The sequence below is a fragment of the Poeciliopsis prolifica genome, unplaced genomic scaffold (genome assembly GCF_027474105.1).
Source record: "Poeciliopsis prolifica strain line A6 unplaced genomic scaffold, Auburn_PproV2 SCAFFOLD019, whole genome shotgun sequence".
Taxonomy (NCBI): domain Eukaryota; kingdom Metazoa; phylum Chordata; class Actinopteri; order Cyprinodontiformes; family Poeciliidae; genus Poeciliopsis; species Poeciliopsis prolifica.
This window is the reverse complement of record NW_026562394.1, coordinates 7,118,450-7,144,852: the sequence shown is the minus strand read 5'-3', so window position 1 is coordinate 7,144,852 and position 26,403 is coordinate 7,118,450. Positions and strand designations below refer to the sequence as shown.

Genomic DNA, 26,403 nt, shown 5'->3' with positions numbered 1-26,403 from the left:
CAATACTCGTGCTGGGCTGTGCTTGGCTGCCGTGTGAACTTGAACGACTCGGACCGAAGACGCTGCCTATTGAGCACCGCGATGGGCTCAAGTTGTCACCGATAGTGTCGCAGTTTACCAGTTTCCGAATCCCTGCAATCAATTCTGCGCTTTACTGTTGTGATGTCTCTCATTTAATCAGCAACAACAGCAAATCAGGACACCAATCACGGCCTCGGTGCAGTTTATGTAAATTCCCCCTGCACAACCTGTTAATGAGGTACCAATACCTCCTGATTTGGCTGCAGATAATATCTTTGTGTAACTGTCTTATTAAATTTTCCTCATGACAATCTTTGTGCAGATTACAGTCATACTCTATATAACTATAGAGCTTCCTAAGCTCTTGTTAATCATTTCTGCTTATTTTAAAACTTATTTGTGCATTTTAAGACAGGCTTTGATTATAAGGTTGAGAATTTATCTTTCATAACTTCTATCTCTACGTTTGGCACAATTTTTGACGGTGTGTATGTTTTTTTAGTTTTGAAGTGAAGGCAGAATGTGTTGAGAGATTGAGAATCCACGCAGGTCCACCCATGCATGCACGACCCCCTGATGGTCCGATTATTCACTGGTGAAAAGAAAAACTCAGTCTTGTTTCTTGGTGCGACATGCAGGAATATGTTCCTGTGTTGTAATCTTGGTGTTTTTTTCTATTAAAGGGGTTGGCAAAACCACAGTGAAATATGATGTTGAGCATAAATGAGCTCATTAAGCTTGATTGAAATCATCTCCGTTTCCATGTACAACAATCATCTAATTTGTGCCTGGATCAATGCTAACTGCTGCCTTTTTTTCTCTTTCTCTCTCAGGGTGGAGGTCGCAGGATTCCTGCTCAGTGCGGCTTATTAGGAAGCAACAACATACTTGGGGAGGGACAAAAAAAAAACAATGACAGTCTTCATGTTCCTAATAATGTCACCTGTTTGCATGGCCAAACTGGGTGCCCGGCTCTTTGTGCTGTTCCTTTCCCTGACTATACATGCCGGCATGCTTCGGTTTGCTGCTGCTTCTATACAAGGATACTTTGGGGACATAGACATGACGTGCCCATCTGTATGCAGGTGCGATGAAGACTTTATCTACTGTAATGATCGTGGGCTGAGCTCCATCCCATCACTGCCCCCTTCTGCATCTGTCCTCTACCTTCAGAACAACCACATAAACAACCCAGGCCTCCCCACCTCCTTGGAGCGTCATCTGTCTGTACGCGTCGTATACCTCTATGATAATGAGCTGGATGAATTTCCCATGCACCTTCCTCCGTCTGTGCGAGAGCTGCATTTGCAGGACAACAACATACGCACCATCCCTCGCACCACGCTGGCTCGAATGCCCTTGTTAGAAAAACTCCACTTGGACGACAACTCCATCTCCACTGTGTCCATTGAAGATCAGGCCTTCGCCGACAACCCACGGTTACGTTTGCTTTTTCTTTCACGGAACCACCTTTCTAGTATTCCCTCGGGACTGCCAGCTTCTTTAGAGGAACTGCGTCTGGATGACAACCGGATCTCTACTATCCCGACGCATGCTTTCCGAGGCCTCAATTCGTTACGGTGTCTTGTTTTGGATGGGAACCTTTTGGCAAACCAACGCATTGCAGATGACACATTCTCCCGCCTCTCTAACTTGACAGAACTGTCCCTCGTGCGCAATTCCCTTCAAACCCCACCTGTCAATCTGCCCAGTGCTCATCTACAGCGACTGTCTCTACAAGACAATGCCCTGACTCACATGCCACGTGGTTCCTTGGACGGCATGCACAGGTTGCAGAGATTGGACTTATCAGGAAATAACCTAACTACGTTACCAAGGGGGCTGTTCAAAGACCTGGACAGTCTCGGCCAGCTGCTGGTACGTGGGAATCCATGGCACTGTGGCTGCAACCTCCGATGGCTTTTTGACTGGTTGCGTGCCCGCGGGAACACCATCACCGTCAGGGGTCTCACTTGCCATGGGCCGGACAGGGTGCGAGATCTGGCTTTGATTGACCTGGGCAGTGAAATGGAGGAATGTGAAGTAGTGAGACTGACAGGGACTAAGGACAAAGGGGCTGCTAGTGGGGTTGAGAGCTCCACCACCAATGCACCTCCACAGGGTTCACTCTTTACTCTGCGCTCAAAGAGGCCTGGCTTTGGGTTTCCTGACTCAGGCTTAGACTACACTCTTAGCAGCAGTGGTGTGGGGAAGAGCTTGGCGCTAAATGTAAAACCTCTGTCTCACAACAGTATTCGTGTTACCTGGAGTGCAGCTCAGCCAAGCTCCTCTTTTAGGTTAAGCTGGCTCCGACAAGGTACTGGGAATGCCATGGAATCGATCACAGAGACGCTTGTGCGGGGTGATCGCCAAGAGTATCTGCTAACTTCCCTGCAGCCACGTTCTAGCTATATCATTTGCATGGTGCCGCTGGCTGTCAGTTCAGAAAGCAAAGCCACAGTTTCTGGAGATGCTGACTCTGATGAAGCCTTAGTTTGTGCAAAAGCAGAAACGTCAGACCTTAGCTCATCGGAAGAGGAGCAGGATGAGGATTCACATCAGATTACATCACTGCCCCTAGCAGGGATTATTGGCGGGGCGACCGCCACTGTATCTTTGGCTCTAATATTTGGTGTCTTCTGTTGGTACGGGCATAGAACTGGGCATTTATGTTCCCGTGACCACTACACTCGCAGTAGCTCGAGAAAAAGCAAAACCTATGATGATTACATTGAATCTGGCACGAAGAAGGATAACACGATCCTGGAAATTCGCGGCCCAGGTTTCCAGATGACACCAATGCCAGCTTGTCCGCCGATGCAGCCGAAACCCCTTCGAGAGGATTACATCATTCACACCATATTCCCCTCCAATGGCACCGGCTTATACAAAGGTTCCAATCATGTTTCTAATGCTGGGCATGGCACCAACCGTGGCTATAGAGAAGGAGGAATCCCAGATATAGACTACTGCTACACATGATGTATTGTACCAGATGCTGTTCATAGTGTAATTGGTAAAACTGTATAGATGCACAATTTCCCTTGGCATGGACATTTCTGAAGCACCCCTCTGTGCCTTCTTCTTCTTCTGGTCTCCCATTCCAAATGACCTACTGTTCATTACTGAGAGGACTGAATACAATTAACTGAACTGTGTGGGAACAATTCACTGCAGGAAGCAGCAGCCAGTGCCCCAGGTGTAAATGCACATCTGAGTGTTTCTTCACCGTCTTAGTAATGGCCTGTGTATGATTCTCTCTCTCCCCTTTTTTTTTCTTCTTATTGCTCTTTCCCTGTGACATGTAAGAATGTATCTTTAGTGGAAAGGTCAAACCTGGCGTGGGCGAAGGCGGAGTTTTTTTTTTTTCACACATGGGAGCCGCAGCGGTCAGCGCAAAATGGATTCATTAATGATGAAAAACAGACATTTTTGGTACTTTCCCCCCGCCCCCTTTTCCTTCTCACCAGTCACACACAGTATGTAGTCTTATTGACTCATTGATCCAAATGCCTCAAGTATATTGATGTGCCCTATCAGCTACCCAAGCAAAGGGCTTTGTAAAGCTGTGAATTGTTCTATTTTAAACAACCCAATAACCACTTGTCTTAAAGTAGGCTTGCTATTTCCTTATTCAGTAGATGGCAGGGTTACGACAGTATGAGGGCTGATCAGCTTCGGTTTTACCTCTTCAGATCATTCACCTGAGATCAGTAAGGTAGTGCTGCAGCACGTGTGTAGATTATTTACCACTATCATCACCGACCAGGCTGTGTTTGGATAATGCTTTGCTGTTTCTTTCTCAGTGGTTTGTTCCATGACGAAGCTCTGCACAGATATCTTTATTTATATTGTCCTTTATGATATGGTTTGTTCCTCATGTTTGTCACAGTTAATGAATTTCAGCTGTTTTCAGATTTCTGTTTTTCACTTTAAACATTGATGTGGATTATGGCTTGAGTCTGTTTGTACTGTCATGTCATTTTATTTGATTTCATTCTGTTTTTTTTTGTTTGTTGTTTTTTTATCAAACCACCCAAAGTTTGGCACGTAAGCCCACAGATCCCCTTAGGCGACGACCTCAGCTGCTCTTTTCCAACGTGTGCTTCACCCCTTGACCTCAGTTGCTGACTTTAAGGGTTTGTAAACCGTTTCCCTCCCCACCGCCGCTCTGACTGAGCGAACAAGCTAATAAAGCGGAGCCTCCTGCTGGAGGAAGAACTCTTGTGAGTGACCTAGAAGATGAGGCCAAGAACTGTGAGTGCATTTGAGGAGACTCCAACCGCAACACTGTTGACCTACACTGTGGGGCGGCGGCCAAGTTGTGTGGGCTGGTGGACAGGTGGGGAACAGGGGGGGGAGGCTCATCAGTGAAAGCGGTTCACTGATGTTTGTTTTCGCCACCGGAGAAAGGCCTCCGCTCATTCCACCTCTTTTATTACTGAGCAGCACTAAAAATGTAAATGTGTTAGCACTTAGCAGGTAGGAGGAATAAGAGTAACGGGGGGTAAAGACACAAACCTGTGAATTGAGAAGGATACAGAATTGATGGCTGCTGCACAGCGGGGTTCAGCGCTGCATAAATCCGTTTGTCATACCTGGATGCGACCCATCCCCTCCCCCGATCCCGGGTTTATTATCGTCTATCAGTTGTTTATCACTGTGTTGCTTCCAAAGGGGAAACCGTTTGTGCTTCCTTTGACTATTCCGTCCGGCAGAGTTTCGTACTGGTGTCAGACAAAACGTCAGTGGAATGTAAAATTTACCTTGCACCCAAAATTACTGGCTTGGCTAATTTTGTTTCGGAGAATGTTGATATAGTGTAATTGTGACTTTCTTTCTTTTTTTTTTTCCTTTTTCTTTTAATTTTCCTAGTGGGTCTGTTAAAGATGCATACTTCGTCTTCATTTGTATAAATAAAATCTTGGCCACAGCCACATGAATATATATATTTTTTTTCCTGGTGAAAATTATAGAAAATAATAGTGCCATAATTTTGCGTTTGAAAGAAAAAAAGAAGGAAAAAGGAAAAGATGTAAACCTGAGATGTGTGTGGAATTTGCTTTATGAATTCATCTTCAGAGGGGATTAATAAAAGTTTTATAATCTTGTTATCACTCCAACCAGTCATTTCACCTCACCCCCTGTGGAGATAATCTTTTAGAAGCTCAGGAGGCATCGGAGCAGCAAAGACTCATATTTGAATGAACTGTCTTCACGCATAAACATGACCCACATATTGTTTCAGTTTGAAGGAAGGCCTCGTGTAAAACGCACCGCAGCCCGCAGCCAGACGAAACTGGCTGAGAACGAGACGGAGCGCGCGAGCCTCTTAACAGGCCGCTGCCTAGACGTGACCTTATGGCCTCGCTCAAGCCTGACGTTAACATGTATAGACGGCACTCGGTACAGATGTGCGAATGCACCCGAGAGGCAGCGAGGAAGCACTGAGGCCGCGTCGCATGCAGCTGGACTCTCTTACCGTGTCTCCATGGCGCTGACAAAGGAACGCCAAAATAGATTCCTATTTCACACACGATTAAAGTGTTGTTTTGTAAAAAAGAAGAAGAAAATAATTCTTTCTAACCACATGTTTTAGTCATTTCACGTGAAGCAACTGTCTGCTTTCTAAAGGTACGTCTTGGTTGGGATCCATTTTGCATTCAGAGGTTCTTTATTATTCAGAGTTTGGATTTCATAAGGTGCTTGAAATCCATGTCACACAGTGTCTGCAGCTTCGTCCGCTGCACTAGCATAATGTGCGCCCGAAAGCTGCTCGATTGGATTGACACGGTGACTGGAGTGCAGTGAGCTCATTGTCATTGTCTCATTGCCTAAATTTATTGATTGGCTTTCGTGTGATTGGATCATTTGGGTTTTTGGTTGTTTTGTTTTTTTTCAAAAATTGACACTGTGTTGCTACTGCAATAAAAAAGCAAAGTAACGTTAATGCATTCTATAGTTTCATTCCAGATGACAACAGAGAGAAGATGAATCCGTGGCTCTTTATTCCTCTTTAATACAACTTCAGGTTCTGCCTGTCACACAGCTGATTGCCACAGAAATGCAGTGTGCCGCTATTTCATTTATTTCTAACCATGCTAGTGTAGTCCGCTGTTAAATTGCAATTTCTACTGGCAGCTCAAGCCCTAGGGCTGCCAATAGACATTGTTAAGACAATAAAGTTCTGCACAGAGCAGCAAAGAAGATTACTGATAGCAGAGGTTAGAGAGAGAAGTGAACGTTGCAGACTGACTCTAATAGCATGACGCTGCTATAGCAGGAACAACAACATCTTAATTACTTACCTTGGTATCAGCTTTTAAGATAAAGAACAAGAAATGATTTATAGTATGAAAAGAATGTTTTAGTATTTCCAACCTGAGCCAAATCTTTAGGCTCGGATGAAATAAAACTGGATATGATCTTCATGAACTACATGAAAGACTCAAACCTGAGATAAAACTGGAAAATGTAACACCGGCGCTCGACTGACATCCCCACACGGACGCCTTCTGCCTTCTGGAGAAGGCTGAACGAGTTGCACCCCATCACAGGTAACAATGTCTGGAGCGCTCAAGGTGAGGCGTTCAAGTCTAAATCGGTGTCTGAGTCGTGCAGAGGTAGCATCGTGCTAAGGGAGTGTTTTTCTGCAAGTGGTGGTGGTGCTTTGCACATAGTGAGTGAAGTAATGAAAGATTACTACCTTTAATTTCTTTGAATTTACCATGAAATCAGAAGGTAAAAGGTCAAAACTTGACGCATCAACAGGGCCAGGTTTATGAGAATGTGGGCCCCCCGGACTGGGCCCGGTTTTGGTGCTTTATCCACCGCAGAAAAAACATTTTGCTGATAAAAATCCCAGAGCAGTAACAGGTAGCCCTATATAACAATGAGCATTGTTTGTATTCATAAAACTCCCAAACTACTAATAAAGCTCATCAGTTTATTGTTCTTTGTCTAAGAAATGAAGTCCATTTTCACCATGAGCACCACTGAATGACATTAATTTATATATTTCTAGGAGAGCATATTTAAGTTTCAGCCACAATGTGCAGTTCAGACCAAATGTTGATTACAGAAAACCTACATTCAGCTTATACTTGTTTCCTCTCCTCATCCTGCAAAAGGAAGAGAAAAAAACAAATGTGGGACATCCGACTGACGTCCCGTGAAAGTGAAATATCTGATGAACTCAGAGTAACTCTGCTGTGAACCATTTCCAAACATTGGAGATAGCAGCTCATAAATCATCGAAAATGTGCTCATTTTGAAAACAAACTGATTATACACTATCCTGTATTGTAAAAGTCTTTGGCACTATATATATATATATATATATATATATATATATATATATATATATATATATATATATATATATATATATATATATATATATACAGTACATGACCGTCTTTCCTGCTGATGTTGGACTTTCCGCTTCTCTTTCTTCTCCTCAAACACCTTTTGTGCTCACGCAGATGAAAAATAAGCTGGAAGATGAGACAAATTGGATGTGAGGCAGTCATTTCTTGTCTCATTACTGCACAATTTCTCCTGCAAATCTCATTGTGCTGCCACAATTACAGACTACACAGCACCGAGTGAGCCAAAACACCAAGTAGGACAGAGGACAAACCGGGGACATGCACGAGAGTTTCTGCACGGACACACAGACTTGATGAGTCCTTGACGAATAGAAAAGCAGATGGGTTTCCTGGCTTTTAACTCTCAGAGGGGTTTGTGTGGGTTTTTTTTTTTTCCCTTCTTTTTTTTTTCAAAAGCTAACAGTGAATAAGCCTGCAGTCGGATCATCTTGGTTGGGAGTCTTTCCACACTGAATGGATTTTGGAAGTAATACTTGATCTGAGCCTTTGGGATTTGGAGGAAGAACTCCTTCGGCTGCACAGAAATCCCAGTGCAGAGACGCACTCCATCTACGACTTTCTGGAAAGTGACCAGCAAGGATGAGAACTCGGTGAAAAACAAAAATGGATAGAGTCCAGTGTAAAGATCACAAGCAACCTGTCTTGTCGATGCGCTGTCCTCCAAAGTCTTGGAAGAACATATAGATACGTTCAGTAGAGGAAGAGAAATCAGACGAAGCTGGAAAATTCCCTCGGCGCCGCAGTGGAGGTAGAAACACAAGAGATGGAAAAGAAAATCACGACATCTGAACATCACGCTTCATTAATTGGAAGTGAATTATACTCCTTGACTGCCGCTTCCTTGCAAACACGGATCAGGCAGCAGGGGTGTCAACAAATACAGCCGCAGATTAGGAGTCGACCTTAATCCCTGTGGGATGCAGCGGAGCTGGTGGGACAGAGGAATGCAGTGGACCTTATTGTTAGATATCACAACATGTAGCATTGAATTTGTTTCGACTTCAGCTGAGACGTGAGATTTTGCATGAAACTGATTTTATAATCAGAGTACATGAAACTGATTTTATAATCAGAGTACATGAAACTGATTTTATAATCAGAGTACATGAAACTGATTTTATAATCAGAGTACATTGAATAGGTACTCAAACCCCTTGAAAGCTTCAACATTTTCTTGTTTCAGCTGTTTGCTGTAAACTGTGTGTCGAACGTAAGACTCCTTTTACAGATCACATCATTTTACAAACACAGAAATATATCCACACCCACCTGGTGGTGGATTTCCTTTCCATGTCACAGTTATGTGCTTCTTTGCTTTTTTTTTTCCCCTCCCATTTTTCTTTGAAAAACGGGTCAAGCTCGGTCAGATTAAACGGAGAAGGGGTTTCAAAGTCGATATTTTCATTTTGGATTCGAGTCCGACGCATCTCGACCATCGTGGTGTTTAACGCTCCCTCTGCTGCTGGAGGGTGAACCTCGCTGGTCTCAGGTTTTAACACTCTCTGTGAGAAAAGACTCATTAAGTTCTTCCCCTGAAAGCTACAAAAACAAAGTTATTTCCACCCAGGCCATTTCATACTCTGCCAAAATGTGAATGCAGAACTGTAGTTAGTGTACTAAACATGTTCGCTTTGAAAGAAAACCACGCACAGAGAAATGAGGGGTCATGCTCAGACGATGTGCCAGGAGCCAAACTTAAACCGAGGCTACAGGAACAGAATTGTGTCATTTTGTTTTTTTACGGTCGTGGGAGAGGGAGCAAGCGCCTCTGGTCCTGATGAGTGAACATGGACTTCGTTCAAGTTGCATTTCAAAATACGCTGCAGTTTGATCCCCACCGGGTCCTTTGCATGACTTTCTGTGTTCTTCACCTTCACAATTATGCCTTATTGTGGATTTATCTATCATAAAAAAAATAAATGAATAAAATGAAATTCATCCATGCTTGTGGATCATAACGAGTAAAGGCTCGATGAAAGTAAACACATTTGGAAAATACATCAATTATCCAGCTTGAAGTGAAAATATTCATCTTCAGCCTCTGACTTTATGTCTGTTAAATGATACCCTGATGTTCATAGGGCAGGATGATTTGCCCTGTGACATTTTATTACTGTACAATGATCCATACGGTAACCGTATACCAGTCTAATCCTGTTACTCTCAAGGTCTAACAGACTATCTGTGGCAGGTTCCCAGAAGTGCACTCTGCAGGTGGGCCGCATTGTTTCCCCGACGCGCTCCAAAGCCTGCGTTTTGTGTTTTTGCCTAATTAGTTTAATAGAGGAGGCTAAATGAAGACGTAGTACACGTGCGTGGGGCGGCGATATTACATCCAGGGCCTAAATTTACTCACAGTATTATCGAAAGCAAATTTGCCGCCGAGCAGATTTGCTGTAGGTAGCCAAACATCTGTTTGAAGAGGGCTATTTATTCTGAAGTGGTGGTAATCATTGCGATGTGGCTCACATTGCAGAGGTGCTGCTCCAGACTGGTATAAAATTACGTTTTGCAAATCAATTTAGCTCTAGCCCTTTTTTCTCAATTAAATCAGGGGAATGTCGCCGATGCATTTGTTTGAAAGGGAATAAAGCACATTTGTTCTGCGGAGGTCGCTGACTAAAAGTAATACCATTAAGAAAAAGCTTATATCCAGAATTTGTGCAACTTAAACACTTTCGGTTAAGAAAAGTAGCTTTGTTTCTACAGTAATCACACTAAATGCAAAGGTTAATTCTGGATTTTTTACTATTTTAATTTACAAGATATTTCATTAGCATTATCTTGACATTTCCAGAAGTTGCAGGAAAGTGATTATAATACAACAAACTTAATCCCACATGACAAAATCTTTTGAACCCCTTTTTGATATTTTTGTTTTCTTTTTATAAATGACTGCCTCAGGTCAACTTTGCCCTCCGTTTAACACAGATGACAAAATAAATGTTTCACTGAGAGGATATGTTTGTTGCTTCACCGTGTGGTTAAATGTGGAAACTGTGGAGCGGAAAAGTTAATAAAACTGATTCATTAAAAAAAAAAGATGGTCTCTGTTGCAAAACATTGTAGTCATTTTCCAAAAAATCTGCACTCAAATGTTCAACACCGATCAAGTTCAGCATTTATAAATGACTTTTGTTCCTGTTAGTTTGTTCCTTGACGAAACTCAGTGTAACTTTTTTCTTTTTTTTTTTTTTGTTTTACAAAAAAACAGTCATAGGAAACATTTCTGATCGTATTTCTCTTTTTAGATACTTCAGCAAAGTTCATGCCGTTTAAAGTCAATTTTATCTTTTGTAAGACAAAATTTTCTATATGTGGAAATTCATAATATTAATACATTTAGTGCTACATTCAACAAGCGGTTTGTAGTCCATGTACTTCTGGTTTTCATCAGCATCATTTATCAGATTGATACAATTGATGGTCTCCACACAGGCACACCTGCTAGAAGGAAACAAACGCACCCAGTACGACACTTTCATTCTATTGGCTGAGAGGTTGCTAGGCGACGGTGCATTATTTTTTTTTGTTCCAGAAGCAAACAGAAAATGTTTCGTAAGCGAGCAGAGAGTCCGAGCAGAGACGCCTTGAGAAGAAATACAGGAAGTGCTGCTTTCAAAATGAAAATGTAAGCAAAAGTCTTAAAAGTTTTGAGAACAAAAGACATGAAATCTGATTTCAGACTGAAAACGTATGCTCTTGGATTATGGCATGAAAATAACTGAATCATAATTGAGACACAAGACTAGCAGAAACAGTAAATTGATTCATTATTAATCACAAACAAATGTAAAAATACATGCAAGATTTACCTAAAATATATTTACTTTTAAATAATTATTGACAAAAGCAACTTTATAAGCTAAAAAAGTTTGCTTGAAACACTGAAATGTGTCCAAGTGAGTTTTAGCATTGACTGTGTCGATCCTTAAATAACACATTGTATCCTCTTCTGGATAGAGTTTCTTGATATTCTTAGCAAGATTTATAGTGTTTCACAGAGGTGATGCTAAAAACAGATGTTGGATCCATATTTTGCTGTCCTGAAATGATATAGACTAGAGCTGAGGTCTGCAACTCTGGAGCCACATGCTGGTCTCCACCACTTTAACTGTAAAACAAAAAAAATAATAATAAAAACCTTACGAATAAATGTTTATATTTCAATAGCAATGGAATTATTATTCTTTTATGTTAGGTAATAAATCCATAGTGTTTAGAATGACACATGCCTGTGTGTGTCATTGCTGACATGACGACGAAAGGCTCATTTAAGCCTTGTTCTGTCACTTTCACATGCATATATTCTTCTCACACATAAACTGTTTTTTTCTCACCCAAACATATATTTTCCCCCATCATATAATGATGCATCCCTTTAAAAATAAATCCCTCTCCTATTTCATATGTGCATATTTGTCACCCAACTATAAATCATCTCACTCACTAGCAGCAGTCTTCACATATTAAAATGTGTAAAACACCTTCCAATAAATTCATTTTAATTGCAGTAGCATAGTCTCACCCAAAAGATGCTACCCTTTAGTTTAACTGTATTCAGTAGGAGCAATAAAAATCCAATGTTGTAAAATAAGTTTTAATTAAGTTACCCATTCCACAATTAGTGAGTCCCCTGCTCTTAATATTATGCACAACTCCCTTTTTGCAAAAGACGACATTTTCTAATCTTAAAAGTCCCCTCACTCGTAAAAAATCTCTAAAGGGAGAGATTTCTGTTTTGCTCTAAAGGGAAAACAGAAAGTGTAGTTTTGCTCCTCGAATACGATTCATAGATGTGTGTGGTTATTTTATTTTTTTTTTGTTTAAAATCTCTAAATAATTTCAACAAGCGCAGAAATTATTTGTGTGCTTGTGACAAAAGAAATTGGTTTCCTAATGCAGTTTACACACTCTCAGCAAAAATAGTATAATATGTATAGCTCTAATTTAGTAGTAGTATTTCATGGAAGGATAACATTTTGCAGGTTTAGACAGATTTTATTTGGAGGTAAAGAGGAAAAAATTGTTCCTGTAGTCAGAAAGATTCCAGATTAGACTTCGATGAGCTAAAATGAAATGATAACGTGCAATGTAATACCGATACGGGCATTGCTGTATTACTTAGAAACACCGATTTGTTCTATTTTACCTATAAACCGTCTAAACTTAACCGTCAAACTTTGCGAACACAAGTCCAACAATGGAAAATGATGATTCTTCTAAGCAGAGGGATTTTCTGTTAGCAGGAGTGAAAAGGCTATGGAGATAAATGCACCATTTTAACTGTTCAAAAAATGTTTTTCAACATCTATTTCTGGCTGTAAAAACATTTTAGCCAGTCTGATCCAACAATATGTGATGTTCACGGCCAACAGGGGCATCTGTTAAAAATCAGATTAGCCTTTGTCAATCACTCATCTTTGCTTTGTGAAGAACTATTCTGTCCTAGAAGCAACTAAAATACTTGACTGACTTGAGAAATACTCAATATGTTTGTAGCTCTGTAAAGTAGGTCAGAAAGCCACATCTCTAATGGTTCATCTTCCTCTGCTCAGACACTATTTCATTTATTTTTGCGTTGCCCTTTCCTTCGCTGACTTTCTGTCATCAGGCCTCCAAAAGGCCAAAAACTCTCCTAGTGCCAAACAGAAACCCAGGCTTGACGTGGCTGGAGCAGTTAGTCAACTAGCAGTGAAACCAGGGATGTTATCAGGTCAGATTCACGGGTTGGCAGAGGATGACTCAGCCTCCAAACAGCAGCAGCATGAAACACCTCTGACTAAGTCCGTGGCAGCAAAAGCAGACAGGCGGACTCTGCGTCTGCCTCCACGGACACAAGAAGGAAGAGAAACAGGTGTTAGCATGTTAGCATGCTAGCTTTAGGTTTAGCTAACTTAGCTTCAGACAACTGCAGCACAGCTGAATTATTATAATCTTTTTTGACCACCGGTGAAAGATGACATGGAAATTAATCTCAGAGCTCTGAACATGTTTTTGTTTTAGGTTATTTTAAACGGCTACAAACGACTAAAAATATGTTTGTCCGTCTGGCTGTTAGCCTTCCTCAAACCCACGGCAATATCACGTTCCATATGCAGGTGTGGAAATTATTGTTGACAATAATGCCCTTAAATTCAACTTTTCTCATCTTAAACATCTCTTTTGTGCACGTTTGCTTGTTTTGTTGCATTTCTTTTGCAGTACAATTATTTTTACAGTACTGAGAACAGATAGCCGTCTGTCTTCTTTCATTAAACGGTCTTATCTTTGGTTTCGTTATTGTTTTTATTCTAAACAAGCCATGTGTTATAAAAAGGTGCTTTAAAAAATTAATAGGAGTTTTATTTCCCCACCAACAGCAGAGATTAATTTCATAATCTCTATGACACAATGACAGTCAGAGATTCCCCAAAGATAACCTGCACTGTAACAAAGTGTCTCTTATCATCTTATATTTATGCTCTTATCTATTAGCACCTGGAGTGGTGGACCCCCCACCCCCACCTCCCAGCCTGTGACACACCACTCAAGGTCTCTACAGTTTCTTTATCCATCACAAGGGCGTCCATCTCTTTTGCAAACGCGCCCCGATCTCATGCTGTGCAGTGTCAACGTAATTTACTGTCTCATAAAGCAGGACCCTTTGAGACTTTAATGGTGATTACAGACCACCCTGAGAACCAATAACAGCCGAGAGCTGGGACGGGGAGGGTCTGCACACCTACACTCCCTGTCATCCAGGGCACTTAGTCTTTGACTGCTTGCCTGATGTCCTTTCAGGTGACCCTCCACAAAACGAATCCTGGCTGCTGTTTCAGCACCTGGTTTCACAGGGCAGATGTTTTTGTTGTGTTGGGACTCACTCCAAGACGAGGAGCGTTTACATATTCTAAGAGTCTGAGCAACTGCACAGTTGTCACTGTTAAAACTCTTAGGGTTATTTTATTTTTTGGAAGCGCGTGTTATTGTGTTTGGAACAACGTTGTTCGCAAACCACGTTTTCCAAGTCAAGCGTGAAATGACTGACATTAACATTTCCATGCAGGATGCATGATATAAAATATAGGGTGTAAATTCAATGATTGACCTTTCAAACTAATTCAGCAAGTTCATATTTAACATTTTTATCTTTTTTTTTTAATGTTAAACTCAACTTTTCAATAGACTGTTCTGATTCCAAAAACAATGAATTAGATACATTGACCTGTACTTTTAAGAAGCGGTTCACAGAACGTGTGATGGAAGTTCTCTTGCTTTAAAGATCTGTTCCTTTTTCTCCTTTCCCTGATTAGGAAGATTTGCAAGATTATGAGGAAACCTTGATCTAAATCAGCGTTTAAAACCTTTTGTCTGGTCTAATCAGTACTCGGGACATAAACGGTAATCAGGAAATTAGCAAAGAGTGAGGCTCAGTTTGGGAGAATAAATGAACAGAAGTGTCTTCGTAATGACACTAATTTGGCAAGACACAAAAAAGTCAGAGGCTATTTCAGCTTGTTTTACTTAAAAAAAAAACAAAACAGTAAGCCAAAGTCATGTTAGATGCAGAAAGACAAACTGTTAGAGTTGGGATGCAGCTGCTATGCAGAAGCCATAGTCCTCAGCTGCAGCCTCTGCTATAGAAAGAACCCATACACAAGTCATTATTTTTCCTCAATTAAGAAAAAGAGCCACTGCAACCAGTGGCAGACCCACTTTTCCACTCTTTAGCAGTCTTAGAGGGTCTTGGAAATACCCTGTAAGACCACAATGTCAATACTTTGGGGTATTTGGGGTTGGAGAGAATGATTCCCTGAATTGTTGACCTCAATCGAACTGGATGCGTCAGAATGACCAAATGCTGGTTGAGGAATGAGGTGCCAGCCTGTGGTGACCACAGGGAGGTTCCAACCTGTTGTGGTTGTGAGTAGTTCTTCCACAGACTACCTCGTCCGTTACGTTACATGTGTTGTTTTTATTTCAAACCTAAGACTTAATTGCGACATAACTTGTTTGACAAAAGGAGATGATTTGGGGTGCAACTGCTGCAGAACCCACAAATGACTTTTCCGTATAAAAGTGCAATGAAGGGACTAAATAAGCTGTCCAGTGGTGCAAAAGTTATTGTCAACACAAACTTCCTCACTTTTTATGCTTACACTGGTTTTTGATTAACCCTGACTATAACCCTTGCCTGGAAATAATCTCCTTGTTTCTAATTTGTGTCTAATTTGGATAGAAATCAGCTTAATCTCACTGTTACAGTTAGAAACAAAAGGGATTTATTTGTGGAACCACATGTGCTGCTTCTCTGACTGCCACAGACTGCAGTGTAATGGTGATTTTTCTTTTTTTCTCCCAGCAAACTCTACGGTGAGGATAATCCAGGATCTCCAGACCTCTCAGTCGTTGATAAGATTACAAGGTCTCAGATGAAATAGAGACATGAGCAAAGGTTTGAAGGCCAGGGAGGAGCCAGTCAGGACCGAGGTAATGTCACTGCTGTTTCAATGTTTATTGGGAGCGGCACACACACACACACACACACACAAGCATTTCCCTGTATTGATCTGTCCATAAAAAGAGTTGAGGTCAGCAGGCATATGTCTAAATTTCTTTCTCTGTGTCGCTCACACTCCATTTGTCTCTGTCTGATTCAATACTCTCCTCCCCCCCCATCAGGGGGCCGTGTCTCAGCCGTACATCTGCGACTCCCTTTCCCTGACCCTCGCTCACACGCCGGAGTTTCTTTGTCTCCGTCTCTTTGCCCTTCACTTGACATCCATAAATCAATCAGACCAATTTCATCCAGAACAAAGCCTGATGGATTTGCTTCGGAGCCACCGTCCTGATAAAGTAACGGCATCCAGAGTGTAATTACCCTTTGAATTAGATGATGTGGCTATGTGACCATGGATTTGATTTAGCTTAATTTTCAGCTATCTCTCTCATACACACAACCACACACATACAGAGATAATATGCAATCCTGCAATAATGGTGTTAAAAAAAAAACTGAGACTTGGAGCTTTTTTTTCTTTTAGCTCTTTCCGCTTGTTAACTATTTATTTGTTGACTGGAAAGAGTTAAATACTTATTTTCATGTCACCCTTTGGTTTGAGGGCAGCTGTTAGGAGTTGACAAGGTGGAGGACCTGATTCACACCAGCCCTGTTCAGTGTCTGTTCGGTTGAAATGAATTCTGGTGCGGGTTCGAATGCATATGTGAATGCAAGCAAGACCACCCCAAGACAGACTGTATCACGGGGCATTCTGGGTAAATACGGCCAAAAACAATTGTAAGGCTCATGGTCTCTTACTAAAGACGACTGCTAACGTTTTCTTTTCATAGTGTGAGGAGGGAAGTTGCGTTCATGTCTTCTTCAGAGCTCTTTGTGCCGTTCCCGCCAGTGGTTCTTGATGCAGCGCCACCGCAGGCGAGGAGGTGAACAGGTTTTTCAAAGGGTTTGCTTCATTTGACGCAGTGCAGTGTGAAAGCGAACAGCACCAGCTGAAAATGTAACAAATAGTGCAGCTTTGGTCCCCGTTTGAACCAAATCTACCAGACCATCAGGTGTGACAACATTCATCAAACAGGAATCCAGAAACCTCATACTGACTATGCATTTTGTTTGGTTGTTGTTGCTTTTTAGCACATTTGGATTGATAGGAACACTTGAATTCATTAATTTGGATGAATAGTTATTGGTATTTTTATGCATATTTAATTGTTTCTGGGTTTTATTTCCTGTTGGATGGCAACGAATTATTTTGGAGTGAATGCAAGAGTACTTGAGGGCCTTTCTGATGAGAACAAGAACCACATCCAATCTTTGTTAAAAGGCCGTCTGAGCACAATTAACAAAAGAACATGGATCGCTGAAAGGATTTGTTTCATCCTGGTATTGATTGTTTGTCTCATATAACAAATTGTAATGCAGGAAATGTGTTTCCATAACTCAAAATGAAAACATTTCTTTTCTCCAGGCACATATTTATTCTGTTCTGATGAGTTCACCTATAAAATCTGATTCCACATTCACACCTCTCCTATAAATTAGCATTTTTCTAATAGCTTTACCGATACATCGCAGCTCATTTGACCATAAAATCCACCCCTCTTTTGTTTTTTCCCTCTTAACGTACAGTGATCAAAGCGCAACACGTCAAAGAAACACATGTGAACACGTAGAGGCTGTGCTCTGACTGCAGCATCAGGGAGGAGAATAATTAAACGAGCCATGCCTGAATCTTAACACTCTCCCTCACAGATGGAGCTGATAGCTGATCAATACCTGCCAGACTCAATCAGCCAATAACGTCCTGCAGCCTAACCCGACTCGGCTCTCCGTTGCCGTGTTCAGACCGAGCTGCGGCACCCCGGGGGCTGATACGTCCTCCAGCGTCTCTGTCATTTGTCTTTAGATCTGCCTTCATCTGAAAGCCGAGTTCCCTCTCCGTTCCCCCCACCCCACTGTCAGTGATTTATGCTCGTCCCCCCGCTTGTCACCGTGGGACACTCCAGGTCCACGCACGCTCCTTGGCACACACTCCTTTAGTCTCGCTCTCTGTTTTTCTCACAGAGGGTTGACACAGGTATCCGTGTTGCTGAAACATGTTCCCGTCTAATGAGCAGGTGGAGGCTGTGTGAGGGGAACAAACAACCCTCCCCACCCCCGTTCAGCCGTCGTTTGTGAAACAGCGAGGTTGCTTTTTTTTCCCTTTGACTTTTTGCTGTGTCATGTTTTAAGCCAAATTTGACATAACACCGAATGATAAATATGCAGCACGGTTCTGTCTCCCTATTTTGCTCTTGGTTTGTTCCTTTAATTTTTCATTTTCTCATTTTGCCCTCAATGTCTCCCTCTACAGGCAATTTAGGGGGGCAGTGAAGTGTGAAGGAAACAATTTGTTCTCATATTCAGCCACGGTCACTGACACACGCAAGCTTGCGTGCAGGCTTTTTGAAATTTCTGCTTTTTAAAGGAGCCGGATGAAAGCCGTTCACCTGCAGAGCTGATAAACTCAAAGTCAACATATTTTTTTTAATATACTTTCAAAACAGAGAAAAAAAAATGTTGAAAAAGTACAGCTACAAAAAGACTTAAGATCAAAAACCAAACTACTTTTTGATATCTCAGTTATTATTTACTTAGACATAAAAATCTGGGACTAAATATCGTCTTTCTTTTCAACCAACAAAATCCCCTAGCTTCCATTATTTTACCTGTATACCAGTCAATGAAAGTGGCTAGGCTGTAAGAAAATGTGATTGGTTGGATTTATATTGCTGTGCAGGTAAGCCATCTAAATTACCACATAAATAAATACAAACTTGACAAATTGTTACATATTGGAGTTAGACTTCAATCACAAACCTTATCATTTCTGAGAAACACGAGATGTTTCTCAGAAACTCATTAAATGTTTCTCCGCCGGCTCGGTAGGTGGCAGCATGTGTTTGTAATGAAAACCCACGAGCAGGAAGTCGAAGTCCGGAAGAGACGTGGCACATAAACACATAGAGGAAGCAGACAGCCCAGGTTTATGATGACATCCCCTGTAGCAACTTTCATTGGGAATTTAGGGAGACACCTTAAATGACAGCATTGCAGAAGTACTTGAAACAAACGACTCTTCTTTAATGTCAGCGTGACGGCTGACGAGGTGAGTTTTTACTTTGTTACTTCCGTAGCTCCTGCAGCTAGCCGCATTAGCTCGCTGAGCTAGCAGCTAACCAATGTGAGAGTCGTAAAATGTGGGAGTGAAGCTGTCAGAAGATGTTTTTGTGTTGCTGAAAAGATGTGGTACTGATATCTAAACATGTTTTTTAAAGGGTAGCTTATTAAAAAGCCTCAGAGTTTGTGATAGCGGGTGGTGAGGTTGAACTTTGGTCAACGTGTAGCATTACTGCGTGGTGTTTGTAACTGTTGGTAACATGGGCTGGAAGTAAGATATGTTTTTGGTGCTCTTATCAATATTCTTCTTTTAACGTCCTCCATCTTCAGCTTGTCACTTTTAAAGCATGTATAAACAAGAAAACGACACATTGGGGAATACAATCAGCTGCAAAACTACTAAATTGAGGTTTATTGAATGTAGGTTTTTCTTCACCTGTGAAGCCTTTGAACTTTGGGTAACAAACATTAAAACTTTCCCATTTTCTAAAAGGTCCATCCATCCTTCCTCTTTCTTGCAGTTTGTGGTTTTTGCAGGCTCTGTTTTAAAGGTCTTCCCACTGACTTGTCTTAATTAAATAGTCAAGAATTTTCAGTAGAACATTAATGTTACTTTAAGTAGGATTGAGAAGTCTAGAAATTTGATTCTGGGGAAGTTTGATGTAAAAAAAACTGTTATGTTGGATTATTACACCTCTTTCACTGTGATGTAGGTGAAAAAATACAGTTTTCACTTGTAAGCTAGAAATTCTTGCTGGTCAGGTTTTCACAGCTGCATTGTTTCAGAGGGATAGTTTACACATTCACTAATGGGGCTCTGTTTACGGGTCGTCACCATAAATCTACATCTGTCTTCAGATGATCATCTTTGATGAAAAAGATACGTTTTTAGACAACTTTCCTTCAGTAACAGATAATACCAGGACAGCGTCAACACATTTCAACTTACAGCTTTACCATATTCTTTTTTTGATACACGTTGTAAAGATGTCTTTAAAATATAAATAATTACATTTATTTTATTGCTGTGGAGTGTTCTACCTCGTTATTTGCAATATATCTGTTTGCACCCCTAACAATTAATTTAGAGCAATTGAATTGTAAGTGAAGCACAATTAGTGTTAATAAAGGACAGTTTCTCCTTGAAAGTCTTCAAAATGGGAAAGACAAGACACCGCTCCCATCTAGGAGGATGTTTCGATCTTTATAATTTATAAAATGGTTTAAATGGGGCTCCTACACAGAGCTATGTGGTATGGACAGGAAAACATTATCTCAATAAATATGTCTGTATTGAACCAAGACATGGTTTCTATTTAAAAATGTAGTTTTTGAAATCTGCTGCATTTCAAGACTAACTTACGGGAAACAATAACTGAGATTTTCTTTTTTAACAGAATTAAAGACAGAATTTCTTTAAGAACTGCAGGATTTCTTAATGATTAAAGATTAATTTTGCATATTGTTGTAATCTCTGATTAAATTTGTTGCAATAAGTAATCTATAATTTAGGCTCAATAATTTCCATTCCGATGATATTTTTTGAAGGGCAATTTTATAAAACTTGCCTTTATAAATTTCTCTGTAAATTATTGGAATTTTTTTATTTCCAGTGATTCTGAAAATGTGTAGAAAACCTGTTTATATTCCATATGAGGTCTGAATAAGTATAGAAAGAAAAAATAAGGTATTGGGAAAATCTTTGTTTGATCCTCTCAGATATTTCTGAGCGGTTATTGGCAAAAAAAACAATATTTTTATTTTCTTTTTGGTGGTTTATTTTTTCCCAACACAGCGCATGCGGCTATGGGTCTGTGCAAGTGTCCGAAGAGGAAGGTGACCAACCTGTTCTGCTTCGAGCATCGTGTGAACGTGTGTGAACATTGCCTTGTTTCCAACCACAACAAGGTAAATGTTGGGGGGTGGAGAGCGTCTCGTCTCTGTCTTATGTTTGTTCATCTGTCATTTGCATTGACATCCTCTGCTTCCGTCTGCTGCTCCGCAGTGCATTGTCCAGTCTTATCTGCAGTGGCTTCAGGACAGCGATTACAACCCGAACTGTGCTCTGTGCAATAATCCGCTGGCCACACGCGACACAGTCAGACTGATCTGCTATGGTGAGATGAGCTCTTTTTGTGCCGTTGGATCTTTATAAACCTAAAACAGCCGAAGTGGGTGAGTTTGGCGAGAAGAAAATACCAACCCCGGGTGTCTTTTTGTCGACCCGTAGATGTTTTCCACTGGGCGTGTCTGAATAATTTGGCGTCTCGGCTGCCGCTCCACACGGCCCCAGCGGGGTACCAGTGCCCCTCCTGCCAGGGCCCAGTGTTCCCACCCTCTAATCTGGCCAGCCCAGTGGCTGATGTGCTGAGAGAGCAGCTCTCATCTGTCAACTGGGCTCGGGCTGGTTTAGGGTTGCCATTGGTAACGACCTGTTGATGTTTCTTTCCTTCTTGTTTTGTCTTGCGTTTTTTTTTCTTTCTTATCTTCTTTGTAGTGTCCTTTCTTTTCTGTCTTGTTTTTCATTCTTCTTTGTTGTTTTTTTGTCTTCATGGTTCTCATTTTTTTGTTTTTCCTTTCTCAGTTTCTTTCTTTCTCTTTCTTCCTTTCTTTTGCATTCTCTCTCTCTCTCTCTTCTTTCTTTCTTTCTTTCTTCCTCTCTCTCTTTTCTTTCTTTTTGTCTTTATTTCTTTCTTTCTTCTTCTCTCTCTCTTTTCTTTCTTTTTGTCTTTCTTTCTTTCTTTCCTTCTTTCTTTCTTCTCTCTCTCTTTTCTTTCTTTTTGTATTTATTTTTTTCTTTCTTTCTTCTTCTCTCTCTCTTTTCTTTCTTTTTGTATTTCTTTCTTTCTTTCTTTCTTCCTCTCTCTCTCTTTTCTTTCTTTTTGTCTTTCTTTCTACCTTTGCATTCATGTGTGATGATGATCAAATCCTGTCCCCTGCAGATTGAAGAGCCCGTTGGGGTTCTTGAAGAAACACCAGCTGATGTTTCTGACTACTCGGACTGGTCAACCTTCGATGGTGAGTCAATTGTTCAGACACACAGAGCGTCAGAAAACCATTCCTTCCCCGTGAATTTCATCACATAGTTGTTGCAATGAGGCTTCAAAAAATCTTTAGAGTTTTCCTCCCATCAGCGTAAAATACTGTAAACATTCAGCCAGCACTGTGATGGAATGACTTAGGGATGGCCCAGTCAAAGACCAGACCTAACTCTATTTAAGAATCTTCAGGAGTTGGAAATTTATGTTCACAGATGCTCTCTATCCTTATGTAGTGTCCAGATGTTTGAAACTGACAGATAAATAACCCAAAAGACTTTATAGTGTGATAGTAACAGGTCGAGCTGCTATAGACTCAGAGGAGCTCAATGGAAATTCACTGTATTCTTCTCCAATTTAAGATTTTCTTTTATTGTGTATCACACCTTACTTTGTGTTGGTTTGTTTCATAAAATGAAAAAAACAACAAAAAAAACTTTTATTTTGTAGTTGTAATCTGACAAAATTGTAATACTTTCACAAAGTTCTGCTTTTGTGATTTATTAGTCAAATTGTATTTTTGTTTCTCACAGGACAAGATAAAAGTGGCGTTTATTCCAGTCACTCCTATAACACTAGCCTCGGCCCGCCTGCTGCCTCACCTCCGACACCAGAAAATGTTGGCGGACTTCATAAAAATGGGGATCCAAATATGCCAGAGCATTCTGTGGTCAACTTTCCTGCTGCTTCCACCACTGACACTATCACAATACACACAGGTAGGTCCCCAGAAAGCCTTTTGGTTCCAGCTTCTGTGACTCACTAACATGTGCGTGTTGTCCTTCTTCAGCGTCATCGCCAAGAAAGGTCTACGACACACGGGACGTTCACAGCTCTGTCACGCAGATCGACTTTGACGACGACAAGTACCGGCGGCGACCGGCGCTCAGCTGGTTCGCACGAATTCTAAAGTCAGTCCCTTCAAACTCCGCTGTGGCGCTGAGAGGCTAGAGAAAACAACAAATGAGAATTTTGTTTGCTCCGGTTTTGTCTTATTTCATGCATTCTTTCCAGAAACCGTACCGGGGGAAAGAAGACAGCTCTGTCCTGGAAGCAGCGTGTCTTTGTGCTCCTTTTGGTGGGAGTTCTGGGATTCTTCACGCTGATCATCATCATGGCGAAACTCGGACGCGCCTCGGCCGGCTCAGACCCAAACCTAGATCCTCTTCTTAACCCCAACATCCGGGTGGGGAAAAACTGAGGAGCAGCAGCGATTTGTTGTTTGGTCTGAAAAGAAACTGATGCACAGACTGCCCACCAGAGGGAGCTCTCTACCTAACTCCTAAGAGGACGTCCCTCAGACTGTAAAGAAGCAGTTCTCGCACTGTTCGGCCGGTTCTGTTGATCCACATGAGACACACAACCTATAAAGGCGACCCCGGGGCTCGGCGCAGTTACACAATTTATCCAAATGTTGTTGTTTTTGGTGACGAGGGGCAATACTTTATTCAGCTAACATTTCCCTGTGATCTTTGTAAGTTCATTTCTGTTTAGATTTCATTTGGAAGCATTGCTGATGTTGAAGAAGCTTCAACTGTCTGCATTACGAACCGATTGACTCTGTTGCCATGGGTCCTGGAGTCAAACCTACCCGACACATCCTACGTTCCTACGACTGTAATAATCTGCATTTCCTCTGCAAATTGAGTGTTTTGCTTTTAGATTTGCCATTCACACACTGTATGTATATTTCTGGTTGTTTTTTTTTTTTTTGAGTGTCCATTAAATTGGAATCCCCCAAAAATGACACGTTTTACCGCTGAATGTTTTGACTTTCTTCTGGCTCCCCTTTTAGAAGTCCATTCCCTTCATCCATCACCTTCGTTACGCGCTGGTGTGGAAATATGTCGGGCACATTGTCGTGACTACAGATTATGCAAAGTTCTTGCCTGTAAGCAGCATATTGACGCTAACACTGGAGGGGAAGCGCGGAAGTCGATAAGGTTCCACATAATGGTCATTCTGTTCTGCTCTTCTATTAATGCTGCGGCCAAAATTACATTTAGAGATGATCATGTTTTGTTTTTTTTCCATTAAAGCTGCAGGGATTGCAGCAGGACGGAACATGTTTAAAGATTGTTTTAACTATTTATCTATTTTGCTGCTTTCTGTGGTAAGCTGGAGGAAACAATGACTTATTATGAAATATTCTGCCTTTCAAAAGCTTTAATGTGTTGTTACAAACGCACACCGTAATATATGATAGAGTAACAGACATTAGTCAGTAGCTTAGAGAACTACTTTTTTGCTTCTTCACAGCTGCAGCTTCTCTCATAATTTCAAAATACACTGATGTTGGTTTTTTCGACGTGTCTAAATGTGATTTTTAAAGGTTAAATGGATTTCGCAAACATTTGGCAGCTGCATTAAATCGGGAGAATTGTGGCGTTATACCACTTGATTGTTCTTCATTTCCCTTGATTAAGTAAAAAAAATGTATAAAAGTGGACAGATACTAAAATTTTAGATTTTTGTCATCAAAAATTAGACTATAAAGAAAACTTACAGAAATGATGTGCCATTTATTCTGTATAATTTACCTGCAAACCAAAAGATATGACTTGGTTGCTAAACGTAAAACAAAACAAAAACAAAGTTTTAATTGCACAATGTGCTTCTTTATGGCTTTTAACAGAGAAATCTTCCCATCTCTCTTTAAATTTTGTAGAAAATGCTCAGACTTGTCCTCAGATACTGAAATCAAAAATATCACTTAGAGAAATTTAGATCGACTGTAGACTGTATTTTACATTTAAAAGTGATACATAAAAACTGGATGTAGTTACAAATAATTTCTGACCTTTTATTTACAAATCTTTTCATGTATGTCAGGAAATTTAGCAACACCAAGTTTTAATTTATTTAATGGGGTAATTCCCTGTTTTAATCATTAATAAAGTGTATTATTTACGTTTCTTGAACAAACCCAGTTGCAATGGTTCCACATTTATATCTGCTACTTCTTGCATCTCACCTCTGCCACCATAATAATTGATGTGCAGATGTTGGAGTTCATAAAAGCCTTCCAGCACACACTGCGTTTGCACATGACTGTTATCTGACTCTCCCAACTTTCCATCGTGTTGGTGACGCATTGACTGTTAGAAGATTTGAGTCACAACTGCAGAGAAAGCTACTGGCTATTTCATACATACAGCGCCTTGAAAAAGTATCCACACCCCCAGAATTTATTTTACGCATTTTGTCAGTTTCGTTGGGTTCTTAAAGCAGGATATATTATGAAAGGAAAATATTCATGATTTTAGACGTAAACATCACCTTGAACGTACCGACCTCAGCGTGAGACATGGTGGTGGCAGCACCATGCTGTGGGTATGCTTGTCTTCAGCAGATACAGGGAAGACGGACTGACCTAAAGTCAAGAAAATTTGTTTAAAAAAGCCCAAAAAAACTGGAGAAGACGCCACAGGTTCATCTTCCAGCAGAACAGTGATTGTAAACAAACACAGAGGGCACCAATAAAATGTTTAGACGTTAGATCAAATTAAAAAGACATTGATGCCCAGGTGTAGCTTCACATAGTGTGCAAAGGTCTAAGCAGAATGAATAGTTTTGTAAAACACTATATAAATTGGATTGAAACGAAGGTCTTTACTCGATGATAGCATTCTGCTATCATCAGAATGCTATCTGATGATAGCATTCTGCTATCATCAGAATGCTTTTTTATTTTTGTTTACGTCTATATGAACTGAAAAAAGAAAATATTATACCGATAACAAGTAACTGAATCAAGTTCATTGATTAAGTTTGTTAACTTTGACAATTTATTTAGGGTGGTTCAAATGTCCTCTTTTTTTCATTCTGATTATATCTACATGTATGTATAGATAGACATAAGCAGCAAACTGGATTTATTAAAACGTGTGGAGTGCAGAGCCCTTTGTCACATTATTGGAGTTCAATGCGGCTCTCGGTAACTGAGTTATTAGCTTGTCCATTGCATTGACATAATAGGGACATACTTATCAATAATGTGACTTTGTTGTCAACATGCCGCTGTTATTTGCACGTCTGTTACAGAGCGTATTTATTGATATGAAAGCTTCAGCGCAAATTAATGCAAGGATGAGCTTAGACTTAAATATATTTTAATACATTTCAAGTATAGAAAATAGAAACTTCTAGAGTAACAGTGTGAAAATAGCATGTTGAATAATTTTTTGCAAAATGAATAAATACAAAACTCTTTAAAAGGAACCACATTTAAATTGCATTTTTTCTTTCTGCTTTCTTACTTTCCATCTCTTCATGTTTGCTGTAATAAACAGTA

At 40.6% G+C, this 26,403-nt stretch overlaps 2 protein-coding genes across 7 annotated transcripts in view; both read left to right on the top strand.

The window, feature by feature from the left end:
• Window positions 1-5,131, top strand: part of flrt1a (fibronectin leucine rich transmembrane protein 1a) — a 54,743-nt gene extending 49,612 nt beyond the window's left edge. For all 5 annotated transcript variants that reach the window (XM_055043397.1, XM_055043396.1, XM_055043398.1 and 2 more), the window contains one exon: window positions 855-5,131. In XM_055043397.1, coding sequence (XP_054899372.1) covers window positions 934-3,003 — 2,070 coding nt within the window. In that variant the 5' untranslated portion in view covers window positions 855-933 and the 3' untranslated portion in view covers window positions 3,004-5,131. The remainder of the gene's footprint in view (window positions 1-854) is intronic.
• A 5,826-nt stretch (window positions 5,132-10,957) lies between these two features.
• On the top strand, window positions 10,958-26,290 carry zfpl1 (zinc finger protein-like 1). 2 transcript variants are annotated; one of them, XM_055043394.1, is made up of 10 exons: window positions 10,958-11,043; window positions 15,757-15,884; window positions 18,841-19,060; window positions 20,867-20,979; window positions 21,077-21,188; window positions 21,302-21,495; window positions 22,014-22,089; window positions 22,643-22,828; window positions 22,900-23,020; window positions 23,124-26,290. In XM_055043394.1, exons 4-10 carry the CDS (start codon window positions 20,878-20,880, stop codon window positions 23,308-23,310), a joined length of 978 nt encoding a protein of 325 aa, XP_054899369.1. In that variant the 5' UTR covers window positions 10,958-11,043; window positions 15,757-15,884; window positions 18,841-19,060; window positions 20,867-20,877; the 3' UTR covers window positions 23,311-26,290. The 2 variants fall into 2 exon arrangements, with proteins under 2 accessions (XP_054899369.1, XP_054899370.1); XM_055043395.1 differs by lacking the exon at window positions 18,841-19,060.
• The last annotated feature ends 113 nt before the right edge of the window (window positions 26,291-26,403 follow it).